The sequence below is a fragment of the Gobio gobio genome (assembly GCF_949357685.1).
Source record: "Gobio gobio genome assembly, chromosome: 13".
Classification (NCBI taxonomy): domain Eukaryota; kingdom Metazoa; phylum Chordata; class Actinopteri; order Cypriniformes; family Gobionidae; genus Gobio; species Gobio gobio.
Window position 1 is genome coordinate 25201219 of NC_137106.1, and position 18118 is coordinate 25219336.

The window sequence follows — 18118 nt, forward strand, 5'->3', positions numbered from 1 at the left end:
AACGCATTGTTATTAAAGCTCCCCTTCCACAAAAGTGTTGGATTCATTTTTTTGCATTTGGTAGACTCAGTTTATTAGATTAATATTGATTCTCAAATAATTTGCTGTTTTTGTGCAATATTAAGCATATTATTGATACCAATACACATTTGAGACACAAGTTAATGTTTATTGACAAGAGGAGAAACTGTACTGATTTAATACACATCATTTCAGTGTTTCAATCATATGCATTATAATGTGCTTTCATAAGTGAGAGCAGATATTACAGTTCAAGTCTTAATATAAATCATCCACAATTATTCAATCAAGTTTACAACATTCTGTGTGGGGCATTTGTCTATGAAATTTAGGTTCGCCAGTCTCAGTCATCATGTTTAAGTTTTCTGATTTTGCCCTCATGGCGACTGATCTCCTGTTGTAATCTCTCAATCTCCTTCTTGTGGTGGTCAATCTCATCCTGGTGGTGTCTTCTCAGAGCAGCTAATTGTTCTTGCTCTTTTCTCCTGTGAAAGTGATAGAGACAAAGAAGACATGCAGTTAAATGAAACATATCAGGCTTCCAATTGGTAAATAACAAATCCTTCTAAAGTAAAACAGTGCAATGGAAGACTGTGCAAGCTTTACAGCTGCAAATGACAGAATCAAATACTAAGAGGGCAGATCTTGCTGATACCCATGTAAGCAGTAGAGATCTAGCGTGAAAGATGAAATACAATGGGATTAAGCAAAACCACTCACTTGAAGTACATCTCCTCCTCAGCGGCCTGTTTCTTGCCGAACGCACCTCCTGCCTCCCTCACCGAACCTCCACCGCCACCTCCTTTCCCAGCACCTTTACCCAGTTCTCCTAGCTTTATCAGAGGGAGAGACAGGCACATATTGCACAAGACGGAATTGTTTATTACTCTACCAGTAATTAGTAACAGCTCCATAGATTGACAAACACAAATTAAGGCCAATATACAAATAAATTATACACATCTCAAGTATGAACATATATGAATACCATATACTGTAGATTACTACACTGTACTGCTCCATGAGTTTCGCAGTTGAAAGTACAAAGAATGTAGAAGTATCTTGAATGTAAACATAAGGGTCACAACAGAAGGGCAACCTGAAAGCGCTCTTGTTGTGTAATTACGTAAAACAGGTCCTGCGTTGACACGTTTTACCAACGTTATAACAAAGGGTCAGGGTCACGTGTATAACATACGCATTTATTCTGGAAACAGTTGATTGAATACATTGGCAACAAACTGACGTGCGTGCTGAACAGGCATTTGAAATACAGTGAAACCCTTCCCCCCCTTTAGGCTACGGAATATTAGGCTATTTTTATTATATCTACCTGGTCAGACGCCATCCTGATCTGTGTGGCCAAAACCTTCCTTATATTAGAGTTTAGAAACCTCGCCATTTTCTCTTCATGTGCTCATGCATGCTCTGACTGACATGAGCGTGCGCTCCTGTTTTACGTAGACTCAAAACAGGAACGTACCATTATCATAGCAAAATAGGAGAGTGATATGTAATTACAATCGTTGTTATCCAATGGTCATTTAGAAGTGAGTTTATTCTATTAATGGAAATATAGTACTAAAAACAACCTGCGAGCTTATAGGATCGATGTTTGTTTGTTTTCTTGTTTGTTTTTTAAGACACAATGGTACAGTCGACAATCGTGGGTCAAATTAAGCCTTTATGTATATCTATCTATGAATAGCCTATATATAAAGAGAAAATATAAATTCTTACAAAAAATATATAGCTTGGTCGAAATCGCCTAATATACCCTATAAACAGGGCAATATTTTAAGGGACCGCCATTGTTGTGGTGTCCGAAACATAGTGCACTCATTCTGTCCAAATTTGCGGTTTTTGCACTTATACATGTCCTGTGTATTTGACGCAAGTACGCGTGTTTGCTTACTCGATGGGAAAGTGTTTACAGAACTTTATTTTGTTTTTCAATACTTTGCATTTTAAAATAAACTTCTAAATGTTCAGTAGTCCCTATATCAATCATTTTGGGCGAACTAGCATTTTAAGGCCACCCATGAACATGTACCATGGTTTTACTACAAAACCATTATTTAAACCATGGTAACCACAAATAAACTAGTAAAACTGGTTACACAAATGGTAACGTTAATCAATCTACCAACAAAAAAAACATGGTTCCAACACTTTTACTATAATAAAACCATGGTTAATTTGTGGCGTTTTTCAGATCTGAGAGAAGGCTTGTTTGAGATGAGTGAAATCTGCGCAGAACCGATCACCGGTGATCAGCGCGAGATGCATTCCGGTTAGAAAAGTGTCCGAGGGCGGTCCGCCTTGCTCTGATGTCATGCTGACGTATGTCAAAAAACTCTCGCGAGCGAAAGGCGGATGTGTCGGATTCTGCAGTTGAGCGCAGCCGCAGCTGCTCTCCACAGACTGCGCGGAGCAAAAGCATGATGGGAAACGACTTGCTGACGACACAGCTTAATGCTTATTGGTTTAAACAACCGTGATGTATGGTTCTTTTTTTTTAATGTTTGATTTTAAAACTCTGAGATCATGTTTTTATGTGTGAATATTCCCAAACTCTCTAACAAAGGCGATCTCTCTGTGGGTTATGTGATTGTTGTCATATTTATATATATATATATATATATATAAAAACATGTATGTAGGCCTAATTAAAGTCAAAATGATTGATAAACACGTCTTTCGAATGGAAATAAATAACAAAAACTTTAGGTGTCTTGTTCATAATATTTATTTTCATATAAAAGTAACAGAACTTAAATTACATCCAGTTTATCAGCAACAAAGCGCACGAGAGTGAATCCCGCGATATCCGCCTTTGATCTCGCAGGTGTCGGATCCACTACGAGAAGAGAGAACTGTCCGGCTTGCCTGCACTTTTTTCACTCCTCCCCTCACTGCAGCCGCCTAGTCTCGTCTATTTTTTTACGGTCTATGGTCTCGGCTGAACTGCAGGCGAGGCGCATCTCAAACAAGCCTAGAGTCTTGCATAGGCTACTTAATTGCTTCCTGTTGCGTGCACGCGCTCTCAAGAGCTAAAGACCGCTAGTGTGGTTATTTGGGCCCTGTCCCAAAGGGCACATGTGCACTTTCGGTCTTGTGGACTTACAATGGCCGCTGCGTGCGCGTGTCCGTTAAGTCCACGAGACTGCAAGGTGTCCCATTTGTCATTTTAGGTCTCAGAAGGGTGCTCGCGAGCGCCCCATTTGAGGTCGATATGCGCCCTCGACGCGCACTTCTGCCGAGCCCGCTCTGGCACTCAACGGACTTCTTCCCGGCAGTCAAAGCGGCATTACGTCGTGGAAGTGCGGACTCAGAGGAGGGTGTGGCTCAATCAGCTCCCTAGTTCAGTAGTCAGGGTACTGATCAGGGAGTTAGCCCATTGACTTGATAAGTCCTGATCAGTGCCCTGACTACTGAACTAGGGAGCTGATTGAGACGCACCCCATGAGGGTTTAGGGTGCCATTTGGGACAGGGCCCTTGAGAGGCCACAATCTCACAATGCCACGTACGCAAGGCTAGATAATACCCATGATACAACGTGAGAGTCGCGTGCCGAATGAAAACAAAAGTTTATCTGGGGAATGCAATACATTTGTGAGAGAAAGCAAAAGCATTGACACATAATTTTTTCTCCCATCACCATTCCATTCTATTCAAACTTTGTTTCAGGCCCATAAACAGACTATACATATGTCCCTTTAGGGTCTCAAATGTATTTGTTTTTCCTTCTTGATCATTTTGTATACTTAAATGGTGTGAATAGAACAATGAATGAACCTGCAGAGATTTTATTTGTATACGTATACACACACACACACACACATACAGTGGGGAGAACAAGTATTTGATACACTGCTGATTTTGCAGGTTTGCCCACTTACAAAGCATGTAGAGGTCTGTAATTTTTAGAATGGGTACTCTTCAACTGTGAGTGACGGAATCTAAAACAAAAATCCAGAAAATCTCATTGTATGATTTTTAAGTAATTAATTTGCATTTTATTGCATGACATAAGTATTTGATACATCAGAAAAGCAAAACTTAATATTTTGTACAGAAACCTTTGTTTGCAATTACAGAAATCATATGTTTCCTGTAGTTCTTGACCAGGTTTGCACACACTGCAGCAGGGATTTTGGCCCACTCCTCCATACAGACTTTCTCCAGATCCTTCAGGTTTCGGCTTCCTCCAAAGATTTTCTATTGGGTTCAGGTCTGGAGACTGGCTAGGCCACTCCAGGACCTTGAGATGCTTCTTACGGCGCCACTCCTTAGTTGCCCTGGCTGTGTGTTTCGGGTCGTTGTCATGCTGGAAGACCCAGCCACAACCCATCTTCAATGCTCTTACTGAGGAGGTTGTTGGCCAAGATCTCGCAATACATGGCCCCATCCATCCTCCCCTCAATACGGTGCAGTCGTCCTGTCCCCTTTGCAGAAAAGCATCCCCAAAAAATGATGTTTCCACCTCCATGCTTCACGGTTGGGATGGTGTTCTTGGTGTTGTACTCGTCCTTCTTCTTCCTCCAAACACGGCGAGTGGAGTTTAGACCAAAAAGCTCTATTTTTGTCTCATCAGACCACATGACCGTCTCCCATTCCTCCTCTGGATCATCCAGATGGTCATTGGCAAACTTCAGACGGGCCTAGACATGTGCTGGTTTGAGCAGGGGGACCTTGCCTACGCTGCAGGATTTTAATCCATAACGGCATAGTGTGTAACTAATGGTTTTCTTTGAGACTGTGGTCCCAGCTCTCTTCAGGTCATTGACCAGGTCCTGCCGTGTAGTTCTGGGCTGATCCCTCACCTTCCTAATGATCATTGATGCCCCACGAGGTGAGATCTTGGATGGTGCCCCAGACCGAGGGAGATTGACTGTCATCTTGAACTTCTTCCATTTTTTAATAATTGTGCCAACAGTTGTTGCCTTCTCACCAAGCTGCTTGCCCATTGTCTTGTAGCCCTTCCCAGCCTTGTGCAGGTCTACGATTTTATCCCTGATGTTCTTAAACAGCACACTGGTCTTGGCCATTGTGGAAAGGTTAGAGTCTGTTTGATTGAGTGTGTGGACAGGTGTCTTTTATACAGGTAACGAGTTCAAATAGGTGCAGTTAATACGAGAACAGGAGGGCTTCTTAAAGAAAAACGAACAGGTCTGTGAGAGACGGATTTCTTACTGGTTGGTAGGTGATCAAATACTTATGTCATAGAATAAAATGCAAATTAATTATTTAAAAATCATACAATGTGATTTTCTGGATTTTTGTTTCAGATTCCATCACTCACAGTTGAAGAGTACCTATGATAAAAAATTACAGACCTCTACATGCTTTGTACATTTACATTTATGCATTTGGCAGACACTTCTATCCAAAGCGACTTACAGGGACAATCCCCAACATGGAGTAAAGTGCCTTGCTCAAGGACACACTGGTGGTTACCGCTGAGATCGAACCACCAACCTTCTGCGTATGAGTTCCATGGTTTAACCCACTGGACCACCATCTCTTTGTAAGTGGGCAAACCTGCAAAATCGGCAGTGTATCAAATACTTGTTCTCCCCACTGTATATATATAAAAACATTACATGGATATATAAAACAAGCTTATACCAAAGCTGTCGTGATCTTTTTTTATTCATAGTGATGCAAAAGTTTATCTTTCCAGTCAGTCAAAAACTCCAGATGTCAAAGACATATTCCTTGGGGATAAATATAAACCTACAGCCATATCACTCTAAGGATGTTACCGTTTAGGGCCAATTTTCAATTGGTAGGCATTTCATGGACTCTTCAAGACATTACTACTACGCTTCAAGCCATTAACATATCAGTCACAGTAAGCCTTTAGAGTCCAACATTTTGACAAGATTGCATGCAAAATCTAACAGCCATGTGTATTCTTAATCTTAAAACTCACGAATCCTTATAAACGCAGTTCCAAGCCACCAGCAAAACTGACACGATTCAGAGATTAAATTAAATTAAATTCGGAGGAAATTGGGAAAAAGATGTGACATGTTTCTACACAGTCTCATAGTAACATTTTTGTACACTCAGGCACAGAGAGAAAATTAACTAAATAAATTAAACAATTTCTAACCACTCATTAAATATTTTTAGTCACCTTTGCCCTTGTATGTTGCTAATTTTTCACAAAAATGTTTATATTTACACAAACTTTCAAACTATTTTGGTTTTAAAAGTAAAAAAAAAAAAAAAAAAAAAATATTTCCAAAGGTTGTCAAAGGAACTAAAATTGGAATAGACATTTTAGTAGGCCTTCTTGAGCCATACAAGTTCAGAATAGCGGTCTCGCATAACATGTCATTTGAACCATGAGCTTCATTATACTGCAGACAATCCTCATTCCAGTTTCAACAGACAGACATTATTTTAAATTCACTAACTGGCACTCAATATTAAATGTAAGAATCTCTTGGTTTCATATGGTGCTGAGGGCCCCCCTAAAATGTTTTAACCTCCTCTCTCACGTTCCAAGTGGATTACACTAAACCAAAGTGGGAATGCATGGTTCTAAAGAACAGGAGGGAAAATTCACAGCTAAAATGTACAATCGAATTAAAACAATCAAAATCATATCAAGAACAATTGCAAAAGGCATACAGAACCCACAGACTTAACATCTTGAACACGGAGTTGTCTGAAGCCATCTGAAAACAATTTAGACTTCCCTCAAGGGTGATAAACAAATGACAAATCCCAAACACTTAGGAAGAGGAATAGAAATAAAAGAGAAGGAAAGAGAGAGAAATAGGCATCGATATCAGAGGGCCAACAGAGGCCGGCGGAGACCCTTTCTTGGGGGAGCGAGTGGTGAACATGGCCCCCCCTTGGAAAGCCGTCAGTCTTGCTTGGGTCCAGTGAGGGCTCTGAGCCGCTCTAGCAGGGGAGGATGGGAGTAATGCCACATAGAGAACAGCCAATCTGCTACAGGGAAGCCCAGGTTGTCTTTATTGAGCTTGATGAGAGCGGAGTACAGCTCAGATGATCGGCCCATATTGCGTGCAAATGCGTCTGCCTGAAACTCGAACCTTCGGCTCAACACCGTCAAACAGAACGACAGCAACTGCAGAAAAAAAAGAAAGTGATCACAAACTAGATGTATTCGATTATTCAGAAAATGAGCATTGCTGCGTCCGAAATCGCATACTCGATTAGGTACTCATTTTGAAAAAGTAATTACTTTATGACTGCTAAAATGTATGTTCTATATATAACGTGAATGTGTGTAGTATGAATGTAATCCGGACGTGCAACATTCACTATGTTGTAATTGTCATGTGATCTACCAGCATCAGTAGCATCGCATCACTACCAGTCACAACTCCTCTCCTGTTGCCTCAAGGGATAGGTAAAGTGTTCGTTGTATGCACACATTTTAGAATCTCTTCAGAAGAAGTAGGTATTCTGGGTACTTTTTGCCTACTCTTTTATAAGTACTATGGATACTTATTTTGTCACATACCGTTTTTCACCTACTATATAGTAGGGAACAGTGTTCATTTCGTTGACGAATAATTTGTGTCAATTTTCGTCAACGACCTATTTTCACTGACGAAAACGAGACGATAATTAAATAAAAACTAGTGTTGGATGACTAAAACTATGACGAAAACTTACTGTCATTTTCGTCAACAAATAAAAAGGGTCGATTAGGGAAGAGATCCAGTCAGAACTGATGTTCTGTGTAATAGATGCGCACATTTAATTTGAACTTGCTGATCTAACCACTGGAAAACACGGCACTGTTACGCGCTCTACAGGCTCACCCCCGCATCCCCATTGTTTATGAACTAATGCTGATGAATAATGACAATGTTTACGATATTTATATAGTAATATGTTTTAGACGGTTGTAACAATGCATATTTTATCACCTGAACTTGAATGAGCTCCTGCAACTGCAATAGAGGCGCAGACGTTTCAAAATAAGAGTCAATGTGTATTTCGAGCTTGTTTATAATTTAAGTCACACATTATATATTCGGATTTGGTTACACAATAAACTGTATTTCCTTTCATTCCCATTTAATTTATAGTCAGGAGGAAAGACCAGTATTTGACACATATTCAATAAAGTATCAGGGTTATAATAGTTAACTAAAACCATTAAAAAAAAATTACTTGAAATTAAATAAATGTTAACAGTAATTAAAAAAATAAATAAACTTATTTGAAGCTTTACCTGATATGGCCTACTAACTAAAACAGAAATACAAAGTTATAAAAACTATATAGATGTTTTTAAAAAACAAACAAAAAGTGAATTGTGCTCTCTTTTGTGTATTTTTAATGTCAAAAACAAAATGATGTCAAAATTAAATGGAGCTTAAATGCTTAATGTATTACAATTGAACTAAACTCATTAGATTTTAGTCGACTAAAATCATATGATATTTAGTTGACTAAAACTAGACTAAAAATAAAATAATTCAGGTGACTAAAATATGACTAAAACTAAAGGGTATTTTAGTCAAAAGACTATGACTAAAACTAAATCAAAATTTGCTGTCAAAATTAACACTGGTAGGGAAGCATGCGATTTCAGATGCAGCCCATTTCTTTTCCAAATGTATTATAATGTCCTGCATAAATCATAATTTCTAATCAAAAATGTTTGCACACAGGTTAGCAAATGAGCCCACATGTATATTTCAGAGAGAAGGAAGGGGCAGGGGGAAAAAAAGTAAGATGTGTGTTACCTCATTGTAAGGCGAGAAGATAAACTGAAAGATGATCATCAGCCCGATAAGAGTCGGTTGGATGTCATGAAAACCAAATGCCATGAAGAGTTCTTTTCGACTAATCAGCACAGCAAAAAGGAAGAAACACAGGAAGGAGTTCATCTGTAAAGAAACGGAGACAATAACATCATCAAATTATGGCCCTCTTTTCATTTGCTCGTAAAAAGGAAGGAAATTGACACCAAAACAAGGATTTTCAGTGTTTTCGGAGAAATTAACATTGCAGAAATCAAGAATGTGCTGTGACAAAAACAATTGATATAGTAGCTTTAAGAAATATTTCCTTTGTGAAGACAAAAATTTAACAAAAAAAGCGACTCACTTGGCTGATGACAATGTTCTTGACTGTGTGGCCTAGTTTCCAATGTCCCAGTTCATGTCCAAGAACTGCCAGAACTTCTGAGTTACTGCAGCCCTGTTTCTTGTTCTAAATAAAGACAAAAAAAAAAAAACTGAAAACCCCCAACATTTTGAAACATTGAAAATAATTGGCTACATAATGCAGTGTAAGAGACACTTGGAAATTATGCAGTACCTACTTTTTGTAATATTGTAAGGGACTACTGTTTTTTTTCCTCACACTACCAATCAAAAGTTTAGGGTCTGTAAGACTTTTTTCATGTTTAATAAGTCTCTTACGCTCAACAAAGCTGCATTTATTTGATTAAAAATACAGTTAAAACTAATATTGTGAAATCTTATTACAATTTAAAACCGTGATAACAGCCATCAAATGACCCTTCAGAAATCATTCTTATATACATTTATTATGATTATCAGTTTAAAACAGTTGTGCTGCTTAATATTTTTGTGGAAACTATTTTTTTCAAGATTCTTTGATGAATAGAAAGTTCAAAAGAACAGCATTTATTTGAAATGGAATTTTTCTTCAACATTATAAATATCTTTACTTTAACATTTGATCAATTAAATGTGCTCTTGCTGAATAAAAGTATTTAAAAAATCTTGCAGAATTCAAACTTATGACCAATAGTGTAAGTTAGTGCAATACAGTAGGGATGCACCGAAATTAAAATCTGGGGTTGAAACTGAAAATTCAGGATGCACTTGGAAAAAAACTGAAAAAAAATATACATTAATAATTCAAAATTAACACTTAAAGAGCTAAAACTGAGTTGTACAAACATTTAAATTGCACATAAGGCTGTTTTTATATCCAAATTTTAATAACAATAGTTTCTACTCCAGTTTGTTGGTGAAATATAAATATTTAACTAAAACATAATGAAGACAGCACTAACAGGTTAAGTAAAAATATAACGAATATGCAATACAGAGCATATATTTAGCAAAATGTTCTTCTTTTATGGACATTTAATAGCTTTCTTGTAGGGCTGTCAACGAATATTCTAAATTCGAATATATATTCGAATAGTTTTTAAAAAACGAATTTCGAAGGTGAAAATTAATATTCGAATAAATAAAAAAATGTGGGGGGAAAAACGCCCGCGGTAGTAGAGGCGTGGCTGTCTGCTTTGCGAGTGGGCGCTAGCGCCTGAAGCCTTGTTTACTATGGCCTGTCTCCGCAGCGCGAGCCTCCGCTGACTGCGCGCGCTCCTCCCGAAACGGACGAGGTGTTTATACTTGACGCGCTCGCCGTTGTGCTTTTCTTTGAAACGACAGATGGCGACTCGGAGTAATTGATCTATAAACTATCAGGAAAAGCGTCGAGAAGAAGTGGGCTAATGTACACAGGTGACGATATTCATTTTAGCACACTTCACCGAAAACCACACCACAAAAGAATCATGTAAAACAGATCAAAATAAACCTTGATATTACTTGTGACATGAGAACAAAATGTATGTAGAAATGTAACGTTAACTTATACAACTCAATTTATGATATCTAAATGTTTCCTAATTTCACTAAACACTTTAGTGAGTTTTCACTTAGTTTCGTGAACTTTTCTTTAATAAACGGGCTTTTTTATGCTTTTGTAGGCTCGTTTTGTAAATATAAGCAACTCATTTGTATGTGCAAACTGGACCACCCTTACTTTGCATCGCCCGCCACAAGCTCTCTGTCTGCAACACGCGAGGCCATAACGGAGAAATTAATTTTGTTCATTTGTAAGGACGTGAGAGCGATCAGTGTCGTGGATGGGGCGGCTTCAGGGAGTTCTGTCAAGCAATGGAGCCGAGGTACTGACTGAATAGATATTGCATGAATGAAGGATAAATGCACGGCTTCCACTGGTTTGATTATTTTCCGTTTCATGTCAAGGAAAAGTTCCATGTTTAGCACAGCTCGCTCGGAGCGTTCAATAATATGCTGTAAAACTTATATTAATATTTGTTTCAATCACTGAATGAAGCCTGCTATATTTGGGACAAGAGTCGCGACCTTAAATTGCTTGCACAAAACTCTTGATCAGCCTCAAAATGTGTGTGTTCATTTAAGCCGTTATGAGCAGAGAGCGTGAGGGCGAGAGAGTGAGGTCTGCGGTCTTTAGCCATTAGTTGATTTACTTGTTTTTGTGTAGGTAATACGTTGTCAAATATGTTTAAACTTAAATAGACTACCTATATAAGTAGTTGTCTCTTTGTATTCATTTGTCCTGTTATTGACGTAATGCGCGTCATTGATAAAATGCGCAACCAGATGTTCGAATAGTTCGAATATTCGTGCTTTTTTTAGAGGGAATATTCGAACGTCATTTTTGAGCAATTTTGACAGCCCTACTTTCTTGAGGTAAATGTAACGTTACATGACATTGTAGTCTACACGCTGATTTACTGACGTCTTTCCCAGTTGAAACACCGATTGAACGGATTCATTTCACTGAAAATCAAGTTGTAATGTATATTTCAAGATACCTTCTGGCATTCACTCAAGATTATTTCGTAATTAGTAGTAAAGAGAGGAGGTGATACGTGCATTTGATCCTTGCTGCTGCTTAAGCTGATGTGGCTACATTGAACGGTCATGGCGTATTAAAGTGCAGCAAATTTCGGTGCATCACTACAATACAGCATTTTATCTAATTTGTTAGTGTTCTGGCTCCGACCCTCTGACCTTTGGTTTGGACTTGCTCTCATTGGCCACCGTCTCGTTCTCCTCTCCCGTTCCTGGTTCTTTCTCTTCAGATTTATTTAAAGGGGAGTAGTCCTCCAAAAGTGTGTCAAACAGTACAATGCGCTTGTTTTTGAAGAAACCATAGAAATAGGCATTACTGTGGGAAGATCTCTTTGAACCTAGAAAAGAGTGAACAGAAATATTAGGAGAAGGGAGAAAAGAGGGATAGATATCAAAACTGAGATAATTATAGTTCTATTAAAAGTAACAAAAATGAAAAGATTATAGTTTGCTGTACCTTCCACTACATAGACCTTGGTGAGGGGGAAGTGGATGGACTTTGACATGCTCTCAATCTCACTCTTCAGCTCTCCATCAGGCAGCGGAGTGAACTTATCAAACAGAGGGGCGATGTAGTCTGCGTAGATAGTCACTAGAATCTGTAGACCAAATAAAGAAGGGACAGTTCAGTTCACTTTTCCTCACGGACAACCCATGCAGCAAAAGCACTGAAAACTGACCAGTGAGACGATGAGTGTGAAGAGCCAGGCGTAGATGAAGAAGTAATCACCACCAATCTTGATGATGTAGAGGAGCAATGATGTCACTGGCAACAAAATACACTGAGTCACAGCAAACTTCTTGAGAGCGTCTTTCAGGAAGAAACCCAGCGTCTATAAGGAAGGGACAAATTAAAGAGATTTCAGTACATTTCATCATTAGTTTTAGTCCTGCTATAACTGAAAGATCGATACGAGTTAGACTTTATCAACCTGCTGGTTGAATCCATGCTTCTCTTCAATAACAAAAGTGTTATAGAGGCTCCAGGGAAGGCCAGTGAAAGCACTAAAGAGTGTTGCCAGCATCAGGAATGCCAAAGAATGGGAGATCTGAAGGCAAGAAGACCATTTGAAACAATATAATGCTTTCTGGATATGTTTAAAATAGCATACTAGTATAAAACGCTTCTAACCATTTCAGCAGCATTTAGTATGTACAGTATACAATACATTTTTTATTCATTTATTAAGGTGATTAGACTCCCAAAAATAAGGTTTTTGACAATTATTTTTACATAAATATAATAATTAACAAACATAATAAAAACAAACAATTATTTTACATAAAATGTAATTAAAATGGGAATACAACCTCTTTAGTTTCAAGATGTTAACGTTCCCTGATTATGCTATTTTAAAGAGTCCTAATTTTGTTTTGGACACCTCCTACAATAGGTTTACATGTATCCAAGGTCAAGAAACACTCTTAATATACATTACAGCTTCTCCTCGTTTCTCACAGTTTTAAGGATTTAGTCTCTCTAAACCACACCTTTCCGAGATCCAACTCTGCTCTTTATTTGTCAGATGGGCCAGCCTGTTGAGAATGGTCTACAGCATGGGTGGGGAACGTTGATCCTGGTGTTCAAACTCAACATCAGTTACATCACTTGCCCATAGTGGCACCGCCCCCACCGTCGTTTTGATTAGTTTTTTATAGTAATAAAATAATTTAGTTCAGTTAGAGAACAAACAATACAAATAAAAACTGAACATGAGGTGACTGCTTAATAAAGCATGATCCGAACGAGAGTCGCAGCACAGATCAGCAGCAGGAGTCCGATTTCATTTATCAAGAGAGCGAGCAGCTGACTGAGATGATCACAGAAGATTTGGTTTCAAAGCAAAATGTAAAAGCACCTATTTAAGGGAGTGTGACATTGTGCCGTTTTGTTGTTGTGTTTTTCATTAAGAATAATAGGCTAATGAACCCACAATTCAAGCAACCCACCCCGAATTGGCGCTAATTCTAAACCTAAACTAAAATGTGCACGACCACACAGAGCGCGCATTTACGGCTGAACCGCCATTCATTCACAGCCGCACAGAACGCGCATTTACGGCCGAACCGTCATTCATTCACAGCCGCACAGAGTGCGCATTTACGGCTGATACCGGTATTGCCACGCGTCGATTAACCGGAGAGAAAATTTCCTCACCGTCACATCCCTAATGTCAACACCACAAATGGAACTCTTCCAGACCGCAGTTACAAGTAGTGTTTGAGGGTGGGTTTGTTTGTTTTTATTATTGCCATACCAGCATCTATTACTATTTTTTATGACAAGATCAATGTACACTACCGTTCAAAAGATTTAGATTTTTTTTATGTTTAACGTTTTAAAAATCTTCTGCTCACCAAGTCTGCATTTATTTTATTTAAAATGCAGCAAAAACAGAAATAGTGTTAAAAAAATTACAATTTAAAATAACTGTGTTCTATTTTAATAAATTATAACATGCAATTTATTCCTTTAATGACAAAGAATCATTACTCCAGTCTTCAGTGTCACATGATGCTTCAGAAATCATTCTAATATGCTGATTTGCTGCTCAAGAAACATTAATTATTATTACTAATGTTGAAAACAACTGTGTACATTTTTTCAGGATTCTTTGAATAATAAAAAGTGAATTAAATTGATTAAAATACAACATGACAAAATAATAATAAAGACAAAAATATAAAAAAGACATCTATAACCTACCTCGTACTCTGGACCAAAACCAAAACGAGCCGTGAGATTCCCTGACATTTTCCAAAGGAATGGAATTCCTCCCAGGAGCAGTATCAGCTACAAAATAAAACAAAACAATAAAAAGAAAACATTCTTAGAGGAAGAGACAGATGCAAGTGAAGACAGGAAAAAAAATCTTAAAGAAAGTTAATTTTGCTGTGCAGGCTTAACCAGAATAAATCCACAAGGTGCACGATTTCACCCAGAGGACTCATGAGAAACGTGTAATTGAAACCTACAGATGTGAAATTGTCTGAATAGAAAACAGTGCATAATATATAAAAGATTGCATCATACTTGATAAAAACAATAATTATCAATAAAATAAATACATAAAATCACCCCACCAGGATGCAGTTTTACGTTTTTGAAATTTACAAGAATTTCTTTGGATGTGGGTTTAAACTCACCGTGCCCTCTGCCTCAGAGTAGAGTCCAGACCAGAAGCCAAAGTTGCTCTTGTCCAGCTGATAGAGGCGAGACTTTTCAAAGGTCTCTGAATCCATTATCTTGCCCAGCTCAGTGGGCACATGCATTGTAGTCCTGTAGATCTTCCTCTGTGAAAGGTAAAACGTGTCTTGGTGTTTATACAGGGTTTAGATTGTTCCTCTTTTCTGTATATCAAAATGCATTTGCACAAAGCTCTAAAAGAATATCATTTTGATTTTAATAATCAAAATATGCAAATTAGAATAGAAAATTCCACATGCATAAGTGACTGAATATAAATGCTTTCCACAAACAAAACAAAGCAATAAGCATATGCTCACCTGTCTGTAGGCGAGGTAGGCCTCCCAAACATACACCGTCCATGAGAAGACCAGGACAGCGTAAAAGATTTTGTCTTCAACTGGTAATGCAAGAATCTCCTGCAGCATTATTACGGCTTGGTAGTTATTTGTTGACACCGTTAATAGCTCGAGCTATCCAGTAATTCAGCAGTCTGCTCATTCAAGGCAACAAATAATCTTCGTACTTGTTACGACCCAATACGAGACTTGGACCATACAAGAATGTATGTGTGTTATGTCCATAAATTGGAAAAACTACATGCAGAGATGCACAAATAACGATAACTCGTGCTCTATCACTTCCTTTCCCATTCATGTGAAGATACGGTGTAACTAGAAACTGTGTTCGACCGGACACAAGAGCAGAACATGGGTTCCTAGTTTTGTAAATTAAAATGTACAATAATGAAGGTAGATGTACTGTGATAAACTGGATTTATTTATTTAAAAAAACACTACATATTTATATTATGTAAATTAGTTTAGCAAAACGTTTCCTTTACAGTCAAAATGTAAAGGAAACGTTTAAAAAATATACACGCAAAAGTCTTAGAGCGCTAAAAAAATACATCAAATAAATATTATTAAAGTACTCGCAAATGTTGCAATAGTCAGACACTTGCGAAATATAAATGTATACATGGGTGTGTTTCTTCACCTTTATGCAACAGTTATTTATTTATTTTTTATCCAGTACCAGAAGAAAGAACACACTTTTTAGTGTGTGACGAGCAACCGTGTCAGTGAAGAGCACGCAGGCTTGCGGGACAGTTGAAGAAAACAAAAAAGCAAAAATCACTGATATGAATAATGAATAATTGAATAATATATGAATAATTCCTTTTCACAATAGCATGAATAGAAGGCTACATCAGAACTGCTAGAGCAGGTCAAGCGAGGACGTTGATTTTTATTAAATTAGTATACAGTATCTTAATGTACCAAAGCTAAATAAATGTATTTCCCAAATGTGCTTTCCATAGATTTGTACTAAGTTACAAAAAAAGGACACATATACCCTCCACCCCACACATACTGCAGATGTGACAACAGTTAGTTGGCGATTTCTTTGTCAGTACTGTCGTTGCTTTGCGAGACGGGACAAAAACAAAACACTGAAGAGCAGCCTCATGGGAACAGCTCTGTGGCCGTGATTAGGGTATTATCCAGGGAGTGACCCTTGTCTGTCTCCATAGAAACTACAAAACACCCTGGATAAAGTCGCGCAATGGACGAAGATCAGTCTGCTGAAGAGGTAGGCTACTTACAAAAACCTAACAATAACTAGCATTATGTAATAGAGTTGTTATTCCTACTTCTATATGTAGTATAAATATTCTCTAGATTTTTTCATACATTTCATTTTTCATAACAAATTTATCCTAATAGGGAGACAATAAATGACACCTTGACCTTGATATATGCTGCTTGAAAGTTTGAACCCCTTGCAGAATCTGTGAAAATCCTGGATACGATATTTTAACATATCGTCCACAAGACAAAAAAGAAGCTGAATTTATAAAAAGTTTATGTGCCCTTGACTCTTAATACCGTGTGTCGTTCCCATTCCCTGGATAATCCACAGCTGCTTTCTTGTTTTGTTATGGTTGTTCATGAGTCCCTTGTTTGTCCTGAGAAGTTAAACTGCCCAATGTTCTTCAGAAAAATCCTCCAGGTCCTGAAAATTCTTCAGTTTACCAACATCTTTTGCATATTTGAACCCTTCCAGCAGTGACTGTATGATTTTGAGATCCATCTTTTCACACTGAGGACATTGACAATTGTTCTGAAGAACATTGGGCAGTTTAACTGCTCAGGACAAACAAGGGACTCCTGAACAATCACAAAAGAAAAAAAAACATTGATCATCCAGGTAGCGACACACAGTATTAAGAATCAAGGGTGCAACACTTGAACTTTTTTATAAATTCAGCTATTTAGTCTTATGGACTGTAAACATATTTTATGTAAAAATATTCAAAATAACATGCATTTTGTATGATCCCTCTTATTTTGTTAAAATTATTCACATTTTGACAGATTCTGCAAGGGGTTCACAAACGTTCAAGCAGCACTGTATATAACTGCGACCTTAACCATGTATTGCTTTCATTCACAGACCACATTTGTTGTGGACGAGATTACCACAGTTATCAAAGAAGTAAGAACTTACTAATGTGTAGACATTAAATCAATCTTCAACTATCAATTCAATTACTTTGACTGCATGAGTAAATATTTTAAAGTGAACATCGTCAATATTATTCATTGCAATCATGTATTATGGGGTCTTTTGACAACAGGCTGTTGAAAGCACCATTGGAAACAGCTCTTACCAACACAGCAAAATCAGCCAGTGGATGTCAAACATTGTAGAGTCAAGTCTGTGCCAGCTAACTAAATTAGGAAAACCTTTCAAATACATTGGTATGGTAACAGGCAATTTAAACTTCTTCTAAAATTCTTATGTAAACCTGTATGTTTTATCCAAATCCACTCTTCTGTTTGTTCGACCAGTGACATGCATCATACTGCAAAAAAATGGGGCTGGTTTGCACACAGCCAGCTCGTGTTTCTGGGACAACACTACAGATGGTAAGACATTGTTAGAACAGGCAAGTATTTCAGATTTGATTTCTTACTTTAAACTTGTGGATTATTTAAATGTCATTGACTTTTGTTTTCCCATAGGGAGCTGCACAGTACGGTGGGAGAATAAAACCATATACTGCGTAGTTAGTGTTTTTGGGCTTGCCATCTGAGGATGACCAACATGAAGGCCCGTCTCCTGTTCAAAGGTTTCTGAACCTTTTTGAAAGCCTCATAAACAAGTAATGATGTCCCGGTTTAATTTGTAACTTGAATAAATTCTTTTTTCAATTCTAAATATGTGAGTGTCTTT

General features: G+C 37.8%; 3 protein-coding genes across 3 annotated transcripts; 1 reads left to right on the forward strand and 2 right to left on the reverse strand.

The window, feature by feature from the left end:
- Window positions 1-148: 148 nt before the first annotated feature.
- On the reverse strand, window positions 149-2202 carry atp5if1b (ATP synthase inhibitory factor subunit 1b). The gene is made up of 3 exons (XM_079833760.1): window positions 1355-2202; window positions 742-854; window positions 149-506 (listed from the first exon to the last, which is right to left on the reverse strand). Exons 1-3 carry the CDS (start codon window positions 1421-1423, stop codon window positions 365-367), a joined length of 324 nt encoding a protein of 107 aa, XP_079689886.1. The 5' UTR covers window positions 1424-2202; the 3' UTR covers window positions 149-364.
- A 3167-nt stretch (window positions 2203-5369) lies between these two features.
- Window positions 5370-15562, reverse strand: zmpste24 (zinc metallopeptidase, STE24 homolog). Its single transcript, XM_079832812.1, has 10 exons — window positions 15196-15562; window positions 14836-14982; window positions 14396-14482; window positions 12621-12737; window positions 12369-12521; window positions 12146-12287; window positions 11848-12026; window positions 9131-9235; window positions 8767-8910; window positions 5370-7130 (listed from the first exon to the last, which is right to left on the reverse strand). Exons 1-10 carry the CDS (start codon window positions 15301-15303, stop codon window positions 6906-6908), a joined length of 1407 nt encoding a protein of 468 aa, XP_079688938.1. The 5' UTR covers window positions 15304-15562; the 3' UTR covers window positions 5370-6905.
- Window positions 15563-16337: 775 nt separating this feature from the next.
- Window positions 16338-18000, forward strand: dynlt1a (dynein light chain Tctex-type 1a). Its single transcript, XM_079832927.1, has 5 exons — window positions 16338-16471; window positions 17336-17377; window positions 17520-17643; window positions 17734-17811; window positions 17908-18000. Exons 1-5 carry the CDS (start codon window positions 16445-16447, stop codon window positions 17976-17978), a joined length of 342 nt encoding a protein of 113 aa, XP_079689053.1. The 5' UTR covers window positions 16338-16444; the 3' UTR covers window positions 17979-18000.
- Window positions 18001-18118: the final 118 nt, after the last annotated feature.

What these genes read in the sequence shown, in the direction of transcription:
- dynlt1a (XM_079832927.1), top strand. Translation starts at nt 16,445, where the DNA reads ATGGACGAAGATCAGTCTGCTGAAGAG. An exon ending in TTACCACAGTTATCAAAGAA is followed by an intron (nt 17,378 to 17,519) that starts GTAAGAACTTAC and finishes TTTTGACAACAG; the next exon opens with GCTGTTGAAAGCACCATTGG. An exon ending in CTGGGACAACACTACAGATG is followed by an intron (nt 17,812 to 17,907) that starts GTAAGACATTGT and finishes GTTTTCCCATAG; the next exon opens with GGAGCTGCACAGTACGGTGG.
- zmpste24 (XM_079832812.1), bottom strand. Translation starts at nt 15,303, where the DNA reads ATGCTGCAGGAGATTCTTGCATTACCAGTTGAAGACAAAATCTTTTAC. An exon ending in TCACACTCATCGTCTCACTG is followed by an intron (nt 12,288 to 12,368) that starts GTCAGTTTTCAG and finishes TTTGGTCTACAG; the next exon opens with ATTCTAGTGACTATCTACGC. An exon ending in AGAGCAAGTCCAAACCAAAG is followed by an intron (nt 9,236 to 11,847) that starts GTCAGAGGGTCG and finishes GTCTTTATTTAG; the next exon opens with AACAAGAAACAGGGCTGCAG.
- atp5if1b (XM_079833760.1), bottom strand. Translation starts at nt 1,423, where the DNA reads ATGGCGAGGTTTCTAAACTCTAATATAAGGAAGGTTTTGGCCACACAG. An exon ending in TCAGGATGGCGTCTGACCAG is followed by an intron (nt 855 to 1,354) that starts GTAGATATAATA and finishes CCTCTGATAAAG; the next exon opens with CTAGGAGAACTGGGTAAAGG. An exon ending in GAGGAGGAGATGTACTTCAA is followed by an intron (nt 507 to 741) that starts GTGAGTGGTTTT and finishes TCACTTTCACAG; the next exon opens with GAGAAAAGAGCAAGAACAAT.